Source organism: Poecilia reticulata, linkage group LG15 (genome assembly GCF_000633615.1).
Source record: "Poecilia reticulata strain Guanapo linkage group LG15, Guppy_female_1.0+MT, whole genome shotgun sequence".
NCBI lineage: Eukaryota > Metazoa > Chordata > Actinopteri > Cyprinodontiformes > Poeciliidae > Poecilia > Poecilia reticulata.
The window spans coordinates 4,768,826-4,788,005 of record NC_024345.1 but is presented as its reverse complement, the minus strand read 5'-3'; the positions used below and the strand labels follow the sequence as shown (position 1 = coordinate 4,788,005).

Genomic DNA, 19,180 nt, shown 5'->3' with positions numbered 1-19,180 from the left:
ACACTGCTTTATATATGCCTGGTAGCAACAGGGTGCTGATTATTTTATGTGCAACACAGGGGGTCACCACCAAGACACCAAAGTAAGAGTTAACATCAAAGTGAAAGACGTCAACGACAATTCCCCAGAGTTTGCCACAAACAACGAAGTCCACATGTGTGAAAATGTGGCACCAGGGAAGGTACGCTCATCGGCACCAGACAGTGCAGAGAACACCTCAGCATTGAAAGGCATAAACACTCAGTGACTGTTTTGTATCAACGTGTCGTCTCCTTCTGACTGTTTCGATGCAGGTTATCGAAACAGTCAGCGCTGTGGACAAAGACGAGATGGCTCACCGGCAACACTTCACTTTCAGCCTTGCTCCCGAAGTCGCCCACAACCAGAACTTCTCACTCAAAGACAACAGAGGTAAATCAATTTAGAAACTGATTTCTTTATTTTTCTTGCTCCAACACTTTATTTTTGCAGCCAGCCTTCCTGTTTCTTCCTCTGCAGTCTCTTATTCAACACCTTCCCCCCTCCTTCACCCAAATTAGATCAAAGCTCGACCAGATGGAGGCTTACAGTGCCTCGTAGAAATAAGCAGGTGCTCTGAATTTTTCTCCCGCACACTCATGAATGCGCACATGTCCTGCGGGCCATATTAATTGTGGTGGGGTCTCTGTCCGTCTGTACGTGTATCTTTGGGGGGCCGACTGATTGAATTAGGTTTTGTGAGAGCCATGAGAGACAAAACAGGAAGGGAAATGAGAGTTAAGGGAAGTGGAGAAGACAACGGATAAGAGAGGAAATGTCATGGGAAGAGAGCCGTGTGTGTAAAAACATGTTTTACCTGTGAGCTTTTGAAGTCTTTGAATGTGTCATGGTTGTTGGTGCCTCATTGGGCTTGTCTGAGTATTTCAAAGCCGCTCATATTCTGGGATTTTCTAGACTATGGGTTTTAGAAAGATATGGAAACGAAAAATACTCTCATGCAGCTGTTGGACGGACAGAAATATGTTACTGAAGGACAATTTTAGAAATCTAGGCTCATCAAACCTTAAGGCAGCTTGGCTACAGCAGCAGAAAACCCAACAGGTACCACTGATACCAGCTAAGAACACCAAACTGAGACCAAAATCTGTACTAACTCATCAAGGTCGGACAATAACGGATTAGAAAACAGTTGTCTATTACAATGAGACTTCATTTCATCTGTTACACAGAGTGTAAGATCAGAATTTGGCGTAAGCAATATGAAAGCTGCCCTGAATCAACAAAACAGGCTGGTGGTGTTGGTAGTGTAATGGTGTGTTAGATATTTTCTTGACACCATTACACCATTACATTACGGATATGGAACCGGCAACTCTACAATAACTGTAATAAAAACAAGTTCCTTATAGATTGTGAATGCAAATGGTGTAGATTTATTTTCCTGCTATGCAAAAACATGCTGGCTATTAACAATCAATCAAATTTTATTTGTATAGCACATTTCAGCAGCAAGGCATTTCAAAGTGCTTTACATCATTAAAATAAAAACAGCGTGTGACAGTGAATAAACAGTGAGAAAGAGATTTTTTTCTCTCCTCCCTTCCCCTTTTTTTTAAAAGAAAAAGAAAAAGAAACAAAAAAGGTTAAAAAAGATAAAAACATTAACACCCCTTGTAGGACTTCAGTTAAACGTCTCACACCTCAGAGTTTTAGTTAAAACACCATTTAACAAGGATTCTCACACCCCTAGATATAGATTTAACTGGGACGTTTTCCGGGGGCTTTACATAGACAGTGTGAAAGAGAAATAAAAAGAAGTTAATAACTAGATGAAAAGTAAAGATAAAAACATTAAAAAGATGGAAGACATCAAAACCCTAATTTAGCCATAAGCAACTCTAAACAGGTGAGTTTTAAGTTGAGATTTAAAGGTAGTCAGTGTTTCAGCTGTTTTACAGTTTTCTGGAAGTTTGTTCCAAATCTGTGGTGCATAGAAACTGAATGCTGCTTCTCCTCGATTGGATCTGGTTCTGGGGATGCAGAGCAGAACCAGAACCAGAAGATCTGAGGGGTCTAGACGGTTGGTACAGTAATAACAGATCTATAAGGTATTGTGGTGCTAAACCATTCAGTGATTTATAAACTAACATCAGTATTTTAAAGTCTATTCTCTGAGCTACAGGGAGCCAGAGGAGGGACTTTAAAACTGGTGTTATGTGCTCTATCTTCCTGGTTTTAGTGAGAACSCGAGCAGCAGCATTCTGGATCAGCTGCAGCTGTTTGATTGATTTATTAGTCAGACCTGTGAAGACGCTGTTGCAAGAATCAATGCGGCTAAAGATAAACGCATGGATGAGTTTCTCTAGATCGYGCTGAGACATTAGTCCTCTAAYCCTGGAGATGTTCTTCAGGTGATAGAAGGCCGACTTTGTGTCTGTCTTAATGTGGTTCTGAAGGTTCAGGTCAGAGGTCATCACTACTCCCAGGCTTTGTTCTCATCGCTGGTTTTTAGTTGTAATAACTGAAGCTGTGCATTAACAGTCTGCGTATTGCGGATGTGTGGTAGGCTAAGGGAGTCCTGGGTGTGGTTGTGAAGACGCCAACACACCCAACCGTTCTAGTACAGTTTGATAAGCTAGTTAGATTAACCCTTTTTCTGGTTTGCCAACTCGCAGCTTTATCTGCTTAGTGTTGCAAACAACCCAGTTCCATTTCCCACCTAGCCGTTTACTGTGTGACACCAAGTAAGCGTAAAAATGTACTTTTGTGAGGACATGTTCTGCAGATGTCACAATGAGTCCACCTCGAGTTTGCCTGGACCTCTGTGGAGTGAAGTATGCCTTAAGTATATGGGGGGCCTTTAGGTCTCATTGAAATGTGGACCAAAGATGTCACACTATAACTAGTGTACCGAAGCAGCCCAAATGGGGATGTTTCTAACTCTTCCATACGTGACATTTTTGGAGGAGCGCAGATTGGGGGTGTCCCATCAGAACGTCGGTTCCCAAAACCACACAAAAAAATTTAGTGCAACATGGTAAAAAGCTCTCGGATCCAATGAACCTCATCTGTTGAAACTGTTGGAGGGTTAAAAGCACTATTTGTCTTATCACAATAAATACCGCTGAATATCATGATAACATTTTAAGCGGTTTGATTCCTGCATGTCTTCTCTCTCTCTCTCCCTCTGCCCATTTCCCATCTTATCTGTTGCAAATAAAGGCCACTAGTCACAGAAAAACCTTAGAAAAATAAAAGTCATACTAGCATCAGAGGACCTCAAGCTGACTGTTTCTTATTTTCCAGCTGGTTATATCGTCTCACAGATTAAACAGGTAAACGCTTAGAGCTGCACTAACAGCTGATTATTTTTCACTGATTCCATTAACACTATTTTTGACTCGGCTCATTAACACTGTTAGTCCTTTAGTGGTTTTAATTAATCTCTCTCCAACAGTTGGGTTCAACCTCAGCTTTCAGATCACCAGATTGGGTCTGTGTGTCGTTCACAAACACCACGTTTTGATGAAAACTGCTTTAATACATTAATTTGTGGGTTCGCTCTTTGAGGCTGCGGGCCCACCACGATTGGTTCCCCGCCCGCATAGATGCTGGGATAAGTACCGGTCATCAGATTTTTGCAGTTGAACTGTTTGAATGCACTATGATCCTTCGTGGAAACAGAAGGATCTGGTTCTTTTACAGTTAGTTCAGCACTGGAAGCACTTTGGTGGCAAGCTGTAATTGTGGGTTTGCATGAGGCTGATCATTGTCCAGCATGTGTGGTGCACTCTTTACAGTTGAGAGAGAGATGACACAACATATGTAGGTGCCGTCTTAAACCCACTAATTCCAGAATCAGATCAGTGGGATATGAGATTTTGTGGCAAAGCAGTTTTGCTCCTGGACCAGGGGAGGAGCCGGTCCCCAACTGGTCCAGTCAAAGACTCCTGTTCAACTAAACCTTTTTCCACTGCATTCTAAAGTTCTTCTTTTAGATTATACTGCAGAGAGAGAGCTTACAAAACACATTTAGAAATGATCGTCTTAATATTTCCAGAGTAATTTGGAAGCTGTTTTAACCTGAGGGGTTTGTTGGTTCATGTTTTTTCCAATTCCCGCTTGTATTTATGACCTCTGATCAGTATTTATGAATAGTGCTGTAAATGCGCTACAAACTCTATTTCAAGCAGGATTTATAGTCACCAACTAGTGATATTTCAGGATCCAATAGCTTTTATGAACAAGAGTCACAACCAACTCTAAATACTGATGGTAGGAACAACTGTACTGACCCAAGTTCTCTAATCTTGATTATTAAAATAATCAAGATTAGAGGAAGATGATATTATAAGAATTGTTTTTTATAACTGTTCCTTCTGACCCATCAGGTGTTTGGCACTAAAACAAAACCAGTGATATGAAGCTCAGCTGGAACCTTCAGCTGTTGAAACAGGAAGATTATCAGCACCAATAATCTTCCTGGTGAGATTTAAAAAAAAAAGAACAAAAAATTAAAAGTTGACAGCAAAATATCATTTTTGCTTAGGAAACAAGAAAACCCATCACTTCAGGTTGATGAGTAAAATTACAGATAATTCTCATGATGCAAAAATATAGTATGTATCTTATTCATTTCCACGACACAGAAATGCTTCACATATTCATTCTTTTTTCAAATGAAATCCACAGGTTGTTTCAAAATAATGCAAGCACGAATAAGAATACAATATTTAAACCAGGAGGATTATGCAAAATCAGCTTCTTAAACTTTATGTCATGTTCAGCTTCTCAGACTAGCAGCAGCAATTAGCAATCACCTGGTGGAACTGGGCATCTACTGAGCTCCATAGAACAGCTGTAAACGGCACCATGGAGGAGCATCGCTGTGATGAAGTGGAGGAGGTTCTTAAAGAGACAGAGGCCCAATTTCAAGGCATCAGAAATGCTGTATATATAAAATGATATTTTATATATACAGCATTTCCATAACATCTGAAGGCAACATAGTAATTTGATTGTGTTATAAAATGGCACTTTGTGCCAGACATATTGTACATAACTCCCCTGCTATAAAATTCTTAGTTTGTGCATTTTTTTTATTCTACTTTTTTTATTATATTACTTTTCTTATATTATTTCCATATTACTGGAATGAAATGTGAAAATCTTCAGATTAAGTCTTAATTTTCAGTGCAGTAATGTTTCTCTATTCCAGTCCTCTCCCTCCTGCTCTGCATGTTCTAGATGAGCCTCTGTTCCAGAACAGCTGATTCAAATGACTGCATGACCATCAGGTGCTGCAGAAGATTGTTAATCACCCAGAGATACAACTCAGGTGCTGCAGAAGGGAAACACCTAGAACATGCAGGACAAGGGGCCTGAGGACCAGGGTTGAGAAACACTGATCTACACTGTATCTTTTAACTGTCTTGATTTTGAAAAAAAGTCTCTTAGCACTATTTACAGTTTCTCCCGTCAGAAATAAACGGTTTGGAAAGTTTTCATTCTGCACTTCAAACCCTGGGATTCAGGCATTCCAATCACTTGAGCTGCTGAGCAGTTATGGGATGGAAATCTTTCCTTCTTTTCCTTAAGTGCACATGTTTGTGTCACTTACTGTTATTTAGCCAGCTCACCTGCATGTCTTCACTTCTCTCCTCTACAGACAGCACAGCCAGCATCTATGTGCTCCGCAAAGGCTTCAGCCGTCTGACCCAGGATGTCTACCACCTACCCATTGAAATAAACGACAATGGCTTCCCCTCCATGAGCAGCACCAACACCCTGACCATCAGAGTCTGCTCCTGCGACAGCAAAGACTCCATCCTCTCCTGTAACGTGGAGCCCTATGTCCTGCCTGCTGGCCTCAGCACCGGTGCTCTGATTGCAATTCTAGCCTGCATTGTCATTTTGCTCGGTAAGAAACCAAAAAAAATACATACCAAATTGAACTATGTTGGACATCTAAGGGTGATTACATTGTATTTTATTTGGGGATGTCAGTATAAAAGGGGCGACCTATAAAGGCACACCATACGTTTTAGGTTATTTATACTCTGTAAAAAAATAATCATTTAGACAGTTATTAAATCTTTGCCATTGCTTTAAAGTTCATTCTAAAATGATGGTTTTAACAGTTTTGCACTAAACTTTGTTGGATCACAACGGTTCGTTATTTCAGCGGACATACCAAATTATCCGGGGGAAAAATGTGCAGAATGTTTTTAGAGCATATCAACACGCAGCTCAGGCAGCTGAAATACTTCAGTGTGTCTGCTGATAAGTCTTAAGTTCGTAAGCTTAAGTACATTAACGCAGGTCTTAAATCTTGTTGCGACAGGATTATCTGGTCTCATATTCTTGTGTTATTAACCAACTTGATTTAGTTGGTCGATAACTTTTTCACTTAATGTCATTGACAGTTTCACCCTTATCTCCTATCCCCACATGGTGGTGGCAGCATTATTTTGTGAGAATGCAGGTGGTGAAATATAATACAAATACAATCCAGTCCTGCAGGAAAACCTGGCAGAAGGTGGTGGGATGAGGAAATTCAACTGTTAAAGATTTTATAAAGCCAATCAGTTCAGTTACCCAATACTTTGGGTTTGTGGATCTTGGCATCATTAGATCATACCAATCAGTCTGAGCAAACCAAATCTTACTTTTGTTCTATTATTACTTATTTTTTCATCACTGTATCATACTCATATCTTCTGATCACAAATCCAAAACCTCAAAGACGACTTGGACGTGTGTTTGCAGATGAAATCATTTCATCTTCCTGGTCTTCACTGACTGATTCAGGATGCATCATCCTCATTAGAGCCGAGATAGAGATATGATGCCACGCTCTAAGATTAGCAGGATGCATCCGAAAACCTTCAAAAGACATATTTGAAAATTACAGGCAATTAAACGGGTATGTGTGCATCACAGTATTATAAATATGAATTAGTCTTTAATGGGCCTCCCCAAAGGGTATGCCAATTATCCACACTCATTGCAGTGCAGTGTTTACTCATTTGCTGCTCGGATTTGAAAGACGGATCCGATGCCAAAACAGGCCGTTTAATGTGGTGTTTTGCTTTCTGGCAGCCATTGTGGTTCTGTTTGTCGCGCTGAGGCGTCAGAAGAAGGAGCCACTGATAGTGTTTGAGGAGGAGGACATCAGAGAGAATATCATTACATATGATGACGAAGGAGGCGGCGAGGAAGACACGGAGGCCTTCGACATCGCGACACTGCAGGTAAGGAAGAGTTGCTCCAGCAATAAGATGTCTTTGTGTCTTTCTGTCGATGTTTGTATGTTGTTACCGCTTCCCTTTTTTACCCAGAACCCAGACGGTGCCAACGGTTTCCTGCCAAGGAAAGACATCAAACCGGAACTCCAGTATCCCATCAGGCCTGGCGTGGGTCACCCGGCACCCAACAGCGTCGATGTGGATGACTTCATCAAGACTCGGATCGCGGAAGCCGATGGCGACCCCACGGCGCCGCCCTACGACTCCATCCAGATCTACGGCTACGAGGGCAGGGGATCGCTGGCCGGTTCGCTGAGCTCGCTCGAGTCGGTCACGACGGAGTCCGACTTGGATTATGACTATCTGCAGAGCTGGGGGCCGAGGTTCAGGAAGCTAGCCGATCTGTACGGGACAAAAGACTGCTCGGTTCTCGACGAGGACGACAGCGAGGACTCTTAACAGCGGTCTTTCCGGTGGAGGACAACCCCCTGATTTCAGATTCATTGATTCCATGAGGATGCGCTGACTGAGGGTTCATTCACGTTCCAGTTATAACCAACTAGTTCATGCCAATCTAAACATTAACAGCTCCTCCCTTCCGCATGGTGGTTCCTCCAGGATGGTTGGATAGAGGGACGCTGACTTGAACCGCTGCCCTTTCCTTTTTCTTAAATCTCTTCTGTATCTTCTATGGTTCATTTTTTCCACTGTTTCTATAGACTTGAGCTTTGCAGGGCTGAGAGTTCTGTCACCAGTTTGTCTGTTGAAGAGAAAATTTGATGGGAACCATGTTAGTGTGCCATCTTGGATATAGCATATTCTTCTGTGGACTAGATTCATGTACTTCCTCACAGGTGGCAGCCAGGGAGATATTTTATTCTCTTAACAGCTCCCTTAGCAGCGGGGCATATTGCATTCTGTTTCTCTCTTAAAGCAGACGAGGAAGAGCAAGAAAAAAAAAGTGTTTTATGGGGTCTGGCAACGGCCTGCAACCAGATGAAATCTGAAGAAGTTTAACATGCTGTTCTGTCGGCCGAAAGCAGCAGGTACCACAGATCAGATGAGTTGACCGACTCCGGGTTGTTGATACTCTGAAGATGAGCAGAGCATCTTCACAGTATGGTGGCCTTATAATAATTCAACAACAACTCCAGGGGTTAGCACACTTGAAAACCAGAGACTGAAGATCGAGACCACTAGCTTTGGTAGCTGCACCAACACGTGGGCTGTAGGAGTATTCGTGATAGTGCTTCACAAGTATCACCCATTTTTTTTCTACTCTGAAACAGAAACGGACTGAAAAAGTATCTCCATTTCCAAACTGTGGATTTTTTTTCCCTTACTGATTGAGTCTTCTCCAAGAAGAGAAGACATTTCTATTCCACAGACTCGGTTTGTCCAAACTCCTGCCATCAGCAATCGTTTCCCATTTTGACCTGAGTCGACCAACGAATGATCACCGCCATATTCCCAGTCCATCAGTGTTGACGATGGGTAAAAATCTGTGAGCTCTAAAAATCGCCTTAAACTTAAACAGAAACTCTTGCAACCAGTGCATTCTCTTTTTTTCCCTTTTTTAAGTTCTTTTTGTAACTTGAAGAGTATATTCAGAAAGCAAACTCTTCTGCTTGTTTAGTGTGTACAGAGCAACATGCGGACATATGACGCATCACTCTGAGGGTACAACCTGCGCCTCGGCCGCTCTTAAACAAGGATGTGCTGTTGATTTGTTAGCCCAGCAAAGTAAATATAAACTTTTCACCCCCTCCACATTCCTAGGCTGTCGAAAGTTAACACACCTCTAGTAAAATGTCGTGCTCTTGTGATGTTAAAAACGATGAGACCTTTATTATTGAACCCTTAGAATCCAACCAATAACAAGGAGTAAATAAGTGGGTACAGCCTTGAGCTTATACTCAGTTGAACCAACTTTTGATTGAATTTCACCATTTAGAATTCTTTGGTATGATCTTAAAAGAAAACCATATTTTGTTTTCACAACATTTTCTCTCTCTACTTTGGAAAACTTTTCCAAATCACACAAATTCTAAGAACTTTTCTTGTCCACAAACCCCAATAGGTGAAGTCTGTCGAATTTAAGCTGAAGTAAAACTTTACATAATGGCTAATAACCATGGTGGGCTTTGGTTTATCACTAATGTCTTTGTTTTTTCTTGTCTTCTCCTGACTGATACCTTTGCCTAATTAGATACTTCTTTTTCTGTAAGGTCTTCGCAAAACTTACCTAAAATATGCTAATTAGCAAATGTCAGGAAGTTTTAGCAAAGTCTCATTGTGTGCGTCACAGAAATCTGGCACTTTAACAGGGGTGTGAACACTTCCAGAGCAGTAGTGTGTTGCCTGCAACATGTGTTGATTTTAAACATAAATTGTCCACATGTGGGGCAGGAGGGGGTGATGGAAAGGTTGACACCCGAACATCCTTTTTAAGAGTGTGTGTTTTTGTTCACCTTCTTTTTAATGTTATATTATTATTACTGTTGTTTTCTATTATTATTGTTGTTATCATCATCATTATTATTATTACAGTAAGAGTTACTTCGTTGGCTGCAGCTTCAAAGGAACAAACTGATGTTTAACTGTATGCAGACGACACTTGAGTGTTCTTACTGTTTAATGAACACACACCAAATAAAAGATCATTTGTTTTTCTTTTCTTTGGAAAGTTGTAAGAAATTCCCTGCCTAAAGTTAAATATCAACTTTGATTATTATTCTTTGCCTGTGCAGACACATTTTCTTCCTTTATTTTATTTCTTTGTATTTCACGTTGTTCATTCCATTATTTTGCATTTCTTGGTTCTTTCTCTGTGTTCCTGAGGAAAAACTAGCAATCTGTCTTTGCAGTGAGAGAACGCCTCGTTTTTAATTCTGTCAAGTTTTATGGTACAGATTTGTACAATTTTAAAAGTTATTATTTTAGTATACATGCAGAATATTCCAGTATTACAACAAAAACATGTTAAGATTTAAAAAAAAGAAAGTTACAACATCACACTTATATTTTCAGAACATTGTATTGTTGCTTTACTATGTGCTTCAATCTGAGAAGCAGAAAAAAAATTTGAAATAAATGCTCTTTTTATAAAATTTTCATGGAGGGTGTGTGGTAGTTAATTTTTTAGCAGTTTGCTTAATAGCACCGCGTTAGGATTCCCTGGGCTGGAATCAATAGAGAACCGTTTGGTTTTATGACTCAGGAAACCTCCAGATTCCAAGTTATTTATTAAAGAGAACGTCAACATAGAAGCAGTGTTTGGATAAAAAAAACCGAATTGAATTTTAGATTCCAATAGAAGAGGGAAAATAGAAGCTGGTAATCAAATCCACTGGATTTATCTTGGGACCAACAGCATGTTAGTGAATATTTGGACAGTTTGTTGGTAGGAAGCCTACAAAGCTGTTAACTCATGTATTCTATCCAGGAGGGGACATACAATCAGATTCTCAGTCCAAAAAATAAAAAAACTGCAAAAGTTCAAGAGCTAAAATAGCTCAGTTTCCATTAATCATAAAATTACACAAATTGAAATTACATAGATAAATTTCCTTAATGGGAACACGCCAACTGAAAAAAACTTGCGTTTCTCAATAAAACGTTTTGCTCTAGGAAGAGGTGATTTTTCAGCCATATGGAAATAGATGTTTTTTGCAAAACTGCAACGGAAACACTTGCATCACACAGATCACATAATCAACAGGCAGATATTACTACTGGCAGAAATGATGAAAAAGAGGAGGATGATGGTTTGTTTTTATTTTTTTCAGACAATGTGCAGTTGGCTCCACTATAACACTCACAGCTTCACAGTTCCAAAGAAGTTGCGCGTCATTTGATCGAGTTGAATCCATGGCTCTTCTGTAAAACCACACACTACAATTTCCCCAGAACACTAGCAGCCTCAACGCCTGAATAAGACACTAACTGACGTCTCCTATGGACCTGTGTATGTAGATCCATAGGAAGAATAAAAGGAATGCAGCTTTTCACAAGGAAAGTTGTGAGTTTGATTCCAGTCTCCCCCCTCTCCTCCCAAACATCAATCAACAACCATTTTTGGACTTTGAGAGGAAAGTAAAGCAGCTCCCAACCATCCCTAAAGCAGGACAGAATCTGTTACAGTATGAGGAGGTCAACACTTTACCGAGAAACCAACTTTATATCCTGGTGCTTCAAGCCCTTGTCAGAGTGAGTTGTGGAGTAATTCTCCGTCAAAGATAAAAACACATTCATTAGGTTACACTGATGGAGGCAGAGCTGAGAAAGGTCACACTGCACTTTGGCTGAACAACGAAAGAGACAATAAGAGGAAAACAAAGGAAAGGCTAAACATCAGTCCTGCTCATCAGATTGAGCTGTACTGAGGAGGAACAGGACATGAAAGGTCTAATGCAGCAAAATTGGAAAAGTTTTCAATACAATAAAATGCAGGGATAAAACGTATGTTCATATGAAAAATTATTGAAATATCAGTGGCAAAAATATTTAGTGAACAGCCTTTGTCTACAAATGAAAACAGGACTCAAAGTAAATAAAGTAAAAAGACAAGAACAATGTTGTGTTAGAAACAGCTGCAAATGGCTGTGAACAATTCTCACTCCAACAAACTTCAGTTCAAAGAGCTGCACCATCCTTCATGAAATCCTAAGCCAATACTTTCCCAGTCATTAAGGTGTTATTAGTGAGATTTATGCCATCATTTGCTGCATCCACTCTTTCTGAACTGTGTTCCGGTGGTAGCACTGAAAATATTCACAGACTAAAATGAGTGAATGTTGGGCTGCTTTTACATTTGATAGTTTTCCTGTTTTGTGTTTTTCTTCATGGGGTTTTAATATGAGACTAAATGTGTCTGAACATTTGAGTCTATAAAAACCCAAACTCCATGACTCCAAGTGTGTGAACCAAATCTCTTCCATCAAAGTGTAGCCTTCTTGACCACATGTCGTCACATCAGTTTACTCTGGAACGGTTTGGGATAATCAACCAGTAATCCGGAATGTTTGATTCCTTTATGCGGCTCTCAGTTTGACTATTCGGTTCATTTATTTATAATAATAAAGTGTTAATATTGGACCATTTTTATGGTTATGGCTTATAGTTAGTGACAACTCAAGATTCAGTTTCTCTGAATATTAGAATATTTTTATAAATATTTAAAATTTTTATAAATTTAAAGCCATTACAAAAACTGGTTTATTGCAAAAATATCAGCTATCAGGTTCAAGTCAGTCCAGTTTACTGGCCAGTTAAGCAAAGTGGCACCAGTCATGTCATTAACCAGGTGTTGGTCCTTAGCTAAGCACTTACTAAGGTGTTGCATCAGGTACGGTAGGAGCAGGTGATAAATGAATGTATTTGTGAATGTGGGATAGGTCACATAGGTGATCAGTGTCTATTTTGGTAAGAACCTTTCTTTGTGAGGCGTTCCATTAGGAAGAGCACTGAGGTAACTAGGTCCTGTCAACATGTGTAAGTGTTTGGAAATATGTTTGACTTCAATCGGACACTGACTAGATGTAAAGAAAATAGAGTCAACACTAACTACCCTGGTGTCTCAGGGTCACCTATACAGGTATACTTGTATACCTTGTGCTTGAACGTCATGTTTGTTTTGGACTTTCCATGCTTCATACAGAAGTCTACCCAAACACTTTGGTTCTGATCTCACTCATAAAACTCCAGGTAACACCGTCATTACCTACTTGGACACTGAAATCCCTGAGGAGCACCACATGGCCCCCCTTCAAGGCTCAGTAATCTCAACAGCTGTTTGGTTCATAAGCACTAGTGAGAACCTCTTGTGGGTGCTGCTGTACCGCAGGGGTAAAACACAACCCATATAAGGAGGCCGAAGTCCTTGATGTGGCTGTCACAGGTTCAAGTCTCAGCCAGATGAACGTTACTGCAAGTTACCCCACGTCCCCCTTTCTCATTACCCATTTTCCTGTCTGACCATCATCAAGGTTTCCAGCTCCTCTTGCTTGGGCAAATCTGGAGTAGGACAAAGTCCACCTTGTGTGCAGAACGTTGAGGCTTCCTGTCGCAGCCGGACCTCAGGAGCCAAAACTGGATCACATGGCCGGTCAAAACAAAGATTCAGTCAATCTGCCTTGGGATTGCCATTGGGACAATGGTGGTGGCTGTGGTAGGAGTTTGTTTGTTCAATTCCTGCTGAGTGCTAGCTAAGCGGTCAAGTGTCCACTTCACTTGGACACTTGTCCAAGTTAGGTGTTCTTGGGCAAATCACTTAATTTTCCTTGCCTTCTTGAAGTGTTTGGCAGTCTCGTCTCTGTCAGTGTGCCACAGATCAGCTGTGACTACTATCCAATAGCTTGCCACCAACGCTTGTCATATTAAGGAGTGTGTGAATGACTGAATGTAGTGTGACAATCTGTGCAGTCCTCTGGATTAATAAAGCACTATGCAAGTACAAGCCATGAAAAACCCTATGAGCTCTAATTTTCTTAGGGGTACACAAACTCTCTTTTGGATACAGTAGCCCACATGCAGAATACTCTCAGAAGGCAATTGAAAAAAATGTATAAAGTTTATTGAACAATCAATGGTACTCCGTGCTTTAAATGTCACTTCCCAAAACCCTCCACTACATGAAGATGCCAAGTCAACAGGATGGATGGTCTTTCACTGTACGGGCTCATGTGATTGGCCGGAAAGTCAAGCAGAGGGTGCAGAAGACTTTCTGATATTGTCCCCTAGCTTGGACAACATCTTCGTCCATACCTACAAAGTAAATGGCTCTGGCCTTCGATCATATTTATGATCTTTTGTATCTGACACAAGCCATGCATTATCTTACTTCCTATTAGATCTGACTTTCACATCTCACCTGGTCCTCACTGCTCTACTTTCATCCTTCTTCTCTCCGTACATGTGTCTCTGCCTCTCACTTCTGGCTCCCGTTAAGATAATTAGAGTTCAGTCTGTGTCAGTGTGTGGGGTATCCCAGTCTGGATGAAGCCTGATTAGTTTTTAATCATGAAGTGGCACTTGAGTAAACAAGGAAATATTCTCCCTGTCACTCTGGAGAGAAGATGTGAGTGTGTATGTGTACAGAAAGGTTTGTGTACAAACCGAACGGATGTCCTTGACTGCACAACAAACAGACACACGGTAAGTTAATTAACCAGTCAGTCAGCCAGTCAGTAATGTAGTTATTCATTTCCAGCACACCTCGCTAGAAAGTCTTTACATTAGTTAGATGCATGGGGAATTAGCTTTTCTAGTAGTTGGATGTCCCTAAAGGTGGACAAACCCAAAACCTGGTTTGATTCCTTCCAATGCAAAAATGATCTGTAATCTTCAAAATAGGTTCCTTCACATGATCCTTTACAGTTAGCAGATGTAACAAGATAAATAACTGCTATTATGTAAAAAAACAACAACAAAGTTCCTCATTAACACAGATCAGGTCAGCTTGGGTTGCTAGGTGACAAGCTGGGTTTTGCTGGAGTTGCTAGGTAACGTCATGGTGCCCATCGATTGTGACTTAACAATCAGGAGATCTTTGAAAAGACTTGTTTTCCAGACACCAAAAAACATTAACTTATTGCCAGCTGGGTGTTATATTTTTAGTTTGTTGGGTTGTTTTTAAATGCAGTAGTTTTGCATAATAACAATTAAATGTGTTTGCATACTACAATACAGAACTCCAGTTGTTAGTTAAAAGTTAACAGAAGAATTTGACGTCAGAGAGTGATGTTCCAGATCAATGCTGGAAATATTCCACCTGTGAGACCTGCTTAACATTCTCTCACTACAAAGCATTTAGTTCTGGGTCAATCTAATACGTCCCACTTGCCTACCAGGGTTGAAAAACTACCCCAGACACTGCAGAGGAAACACACCGTTTCTTTCATTCATCAGTGAGGTGAGCATCACTTGTGTCACTCTCTTCTTACCTATTAGGCATGTGCATTTTAATTATTGCCTATTGTGAACAATGAAAACTTTTAATAGCCTCTTGGGTGGCAATATGTCAGAAAATTAAGTTGAACTTTCTCAGTCCAATCCAGTCACACAGTCAGAATTCTTCTACTGCCAGACAAAGAAGCATCATCGAATCGAGGAAAGACTCACACAATGAGGGTAATTGACTCGGGTTTGATAAATCAAACTGCAACTCTGATGTAGCGTCTCCGTCTCTGGCTGTGCTGTTTGTCACACAGGAGAAACAATAACACAAAGCACCATGAAAAGGACAGACCCGTGTCCTTAGCAGGCATGTGTGTGTCTGCAAGTGATAGTTATGTAAAAGCAATCAGTGACCTGTTTAATCTTTCAGAAAGGGAGCCTGCTCATTTCCATAATCAGTTTCTCTTTTCACAGAATCCCCCACGTTCCAGCTGAAGAGCCGTCACTGCTGGCAGCCTAAGTGGGGAGAAGTGACACCACACTTCTTTGGTCCTTTTGCTTTCTTTTGTCCTGGTGATGCCATGATTGAAAGCATTCAAATAGATTATTGAAGCATCTGCTAAAAGTCACTTATTCACACTTCAGAAGTGATCATTTCACTGCATATATACCTCTTGAACTGTTCCACATTATGACCACAAACCTATTTATATTACATGTGTTGTATAATAAACACATGTAATATGTTTCATCACATCACTATGAAGATGTGTTGTTAGTGAATAGTCTGCAGTTTAACTTCATTATGAATCCAGATCTTCTGTGTTGGTCTGAGGTTTGTTACCAATCATTAGAGAATTAAACCAAGAAACACTGCAGGCATGTCAGGTCGACATGGTTTGTAATTACGTGAATGATGTCATAATACCAGGATAAATTAACATAAAACAAAAATAAAGTCATAATATTATCAGAATTTTTAATAGAATGAGAATAAAGTCATAGTAATATGACAATAAGTTCCCACATGAAACTGTGTCAAAAAGAGAAATGTTGAGCATCTTGTGAAGTTAAACTTGGTTTTAAAAATAAGGAACTACTTTGAACTTCATCAATGGTATCTAACTATTATCAGTAGCTGGACTTTGAAAGTACCACATGGACTTGTTGAGCTGGTCACCTCAGATACTGATAACTATCCAACCTTGTTTCTCTTCAAAGTTACTATTTTCTCCAAATTGTACAACTTTCTTCTGGTTAGTTTATGTCTGTATTTTGTTGCAATATTATGACAGTTTTCCTAATTTAAAAGACGGAATGTCTTAGTTTGGCCCCAACACTCTGGTCTGATCGGATCCTTTTCCACATGTTTGTATGACTTGTGTGAAATTTCGAGTGAAACCTTCTTAAGGCTTTCTTTTAACAATGGCTTTTTCTTGCCACTCTTCCATGACAACAGGATTTGTGGGGCGTTCAACAAATTGTTTTCCTGCTGACAAATTTTTCCAACTGGAAAAAGGGGGCAGAGGGATGGAGGGTTAGCTGATGGAGCTGTTTGTTGAGATGAGGGAGTGAAGATGAAGCATTCTCCACCTCCGCCACATTACAAGTACTCAGAAACATTCCTTCAAATTTCAGGCTGGAATCTGCATTTTAGATTCAAAGGCAAAGCTAACATGTTGGCTCATGTTAGCTTTGCCATTAGCCAAAGCTAACATGATATAAATGTTGGTGTGAGCCAGTTGTTTGTGTGTGTGTGTGTGTGTGTGTGTGTGTGCGTGGGTGTGGGTGTGTGTGTGTGTGTGTGTGTGTGTGTGTGTGTGTGTGTGTGTGTGCGTGTGTGTGTGTGTGTGTGTGTGTGTGTGTGTGTGTGTGTGTTTGCTCTGCCGTTCCTGTGCACGACTCACAGATGGGTTGGATACGGCGGCTGGGCACAGAGGGGCTGGCTGAGCTGCATACCATATCAGCCAATAGCATCATTACTCACAATTAGACCCTAAGCAGATTAAAGAACTCCAAGCAGCCAACCAGGCAGCCGCACAGACAATCAAACTGCTTTCAATACTGAGCCTTTTCAGCACCTTTTTGTTTTGTATGATTTTTTATTTTTCCAAACGTGTTGCTTCTTTGAATCAAATCCTCTCGTCATTATGCTGGCACTTTATCATTTTAATGTGTTGACATTTTATTCATTAGATTCACTAAGATAAGTGCTGAATTTACCCGTCCTTGAAGTTCTTTTATTTGTGTTTGGTACACAAACGCCCCGGCTGAAACCCTCTTGATGTTACTTCCATCAGGGGAGGCTGGCGGTTTGGTTGTGCCTGAGCCCGACAGTAATTTCAATCATTCATCCAGATGGTAAAATAATTTAGTCAAGGTTTATTGCAAACCAGAGACAGAAAGCCACAAAGCACAACAGCAAAAACGTCAAAAGATTCCACTTTACCTCCTGAATTTAGTTTTTGTATTCACTGTGTGGCTGGATGGTTCCTCTTTGGTTCATGTGAGTTTTAAACAGGCCAGAATTTGCAAAGCAGGCAGCAAATCTAGGAGCCTCATTCAATTTCATTTGCACTGATTGGCTGTATATCCAAAACCTGAGATAGGAAAGACTGTAAATATTATTTTCTGCAGTAGTGTGAAGATGCTATTGATTCATATTAAGGTACATTTGGGGTTTGAAAACTTAAAAGAGGCACTTTTAAGAATTCTCAAGTATTCACAGATTTCAGCTGCCAACAGGTAGAAAATGATATCAGTCTTTGTGTCTCGTAATCACTTTACATCATTTTAGTTCCACTTTATAAACCAGAGATAAACTTATGAGATGTTCAGGGACTGAATTTGTACCCAACTTGTGTAACTGAACTGATTTCTCTTTTCAAACAAAATATAACAACTCAAAGTTTTTTTCTCTGTGGATGAAACTAAAATTTAAGACATTAAAGTTAAATGAAACAATAGATTCTCAAAAACTCAGTCTTTCAATCAGTATGTGATGATCACTTGTGTAAAAATTGGAATTGAGATTAAATAACTTATGAATTCCAAAAAAAATTGGAATTGATAAGTCTTGACAAAAGTTCAAGACTTATCATGGCTTAACTTTTACCATTGCAGTTTTGGGGCTGTGGTTCTAAAGCCTGACTGGAAAGCACAGAAAAGATGACTTTTTTATCATAAAGAGGCCAATTTCTTAATAAACGTTTTTTTTTTAACTTTGATAAAAATATTAGATTAATATTGGCCTATCCACATTATTTAAGCATTCATCTTTAGTTTTTCTAAAAGTGGACAATTTTGTCATGATTTGTGGTTGATTGTGGTGATCAAAAACACTGAGACCCAGGTTGAAGAAGACGAAGATGAAGGTTTAACATAGAAACTGCTCAGCAGTCCAGATGCAAGCAGTTCAGGGGAAACGGAGACGTAACAATATTGAGACCAACAGCAACACTTGACGAGGATCAAGAGACAAAACCAAATCAAAATCTAATTTTATTTGTATGGCACATTTCAGCAGCAAGGCATTTTAAAGTGCTTTACATAATTAAAATAAAAACAGCGTGTGACATTAAATAAACAGTGAGAAAGAGATTTAAAAAAATAAAATAAAAACATTAAAGACAACAGGTGGACTTAAATACACTTTGAGGGTAATCAGGGAATGAGACACACCTGAAGCCAACAGGGGACTAAACACAGAAAACCTCAAAAATAACTACACAGAAAACACAGAACACAACAAATTTTCCATGTTTTTACAATCATTGCTTATCTGCAATATTTGTGGGTATAAAAAACCCTTTGTTGGCAACAAACTTGTCAAGACAGAATGTTGTTGTTCTAGGTTCAAGACATGAATGAGTTTATTAAAGTCATTCAGATGCTGTAATAATAATGCAGCACAGGAGGCTGTCGCTGTCGCAGCCGAAGCAACAATCCGCTTGTCTGATTGTCCTCTCCTTGGGCTGCCACCTTATCGTGGTGGAGGGGTTTGAGTGTCCCAATGATCCTAGGAGCTATGCTGTCTGGGGCTTTATGCCCCTGGTAGG

General features: G+C 40.0%; 1 protein-coding gene across 3 annotated transcripts in view; it reads left to right on the top strand.

The window, feature by feature from the left end:
* cdh11 (cadherin 11, type 2, OB-cadherin (osteoblast)) overlaps positions 1-10,342 on the top strand; it is a 149,890-nt gene extending 139,548 nt beyond the window's left edge. For all 3 annotated transcript variants that reach the window (XM_008429074.2, XM_008429073.2, XM_017309013.1), the window contains 5 exons: positions 60-181; positions 294-411; positions 5,648-5,899; positions 7,081-7,232; positions 7,320-10,342. In XM_008429074.2, the coding sequence (XP_008427296.1) occupies positions 60-181; positions 294-411; positions 5,648-5,899; positions 7,081-7,232; positions 7,320-7,685 (1,010 nt within the window). In that variant the 3' untranslated portion in view covers positions 7,686-10,342. The remainder of the gene's footprint in view (positions 1-59; positions 182-293; positions 412-5,647; positions 5,900-7,080; positions 7,233-7,319) is intronic.
* The last annotated feature ends 8,838 nt before the right edge of the window (positions 10,343-19,180 follow it).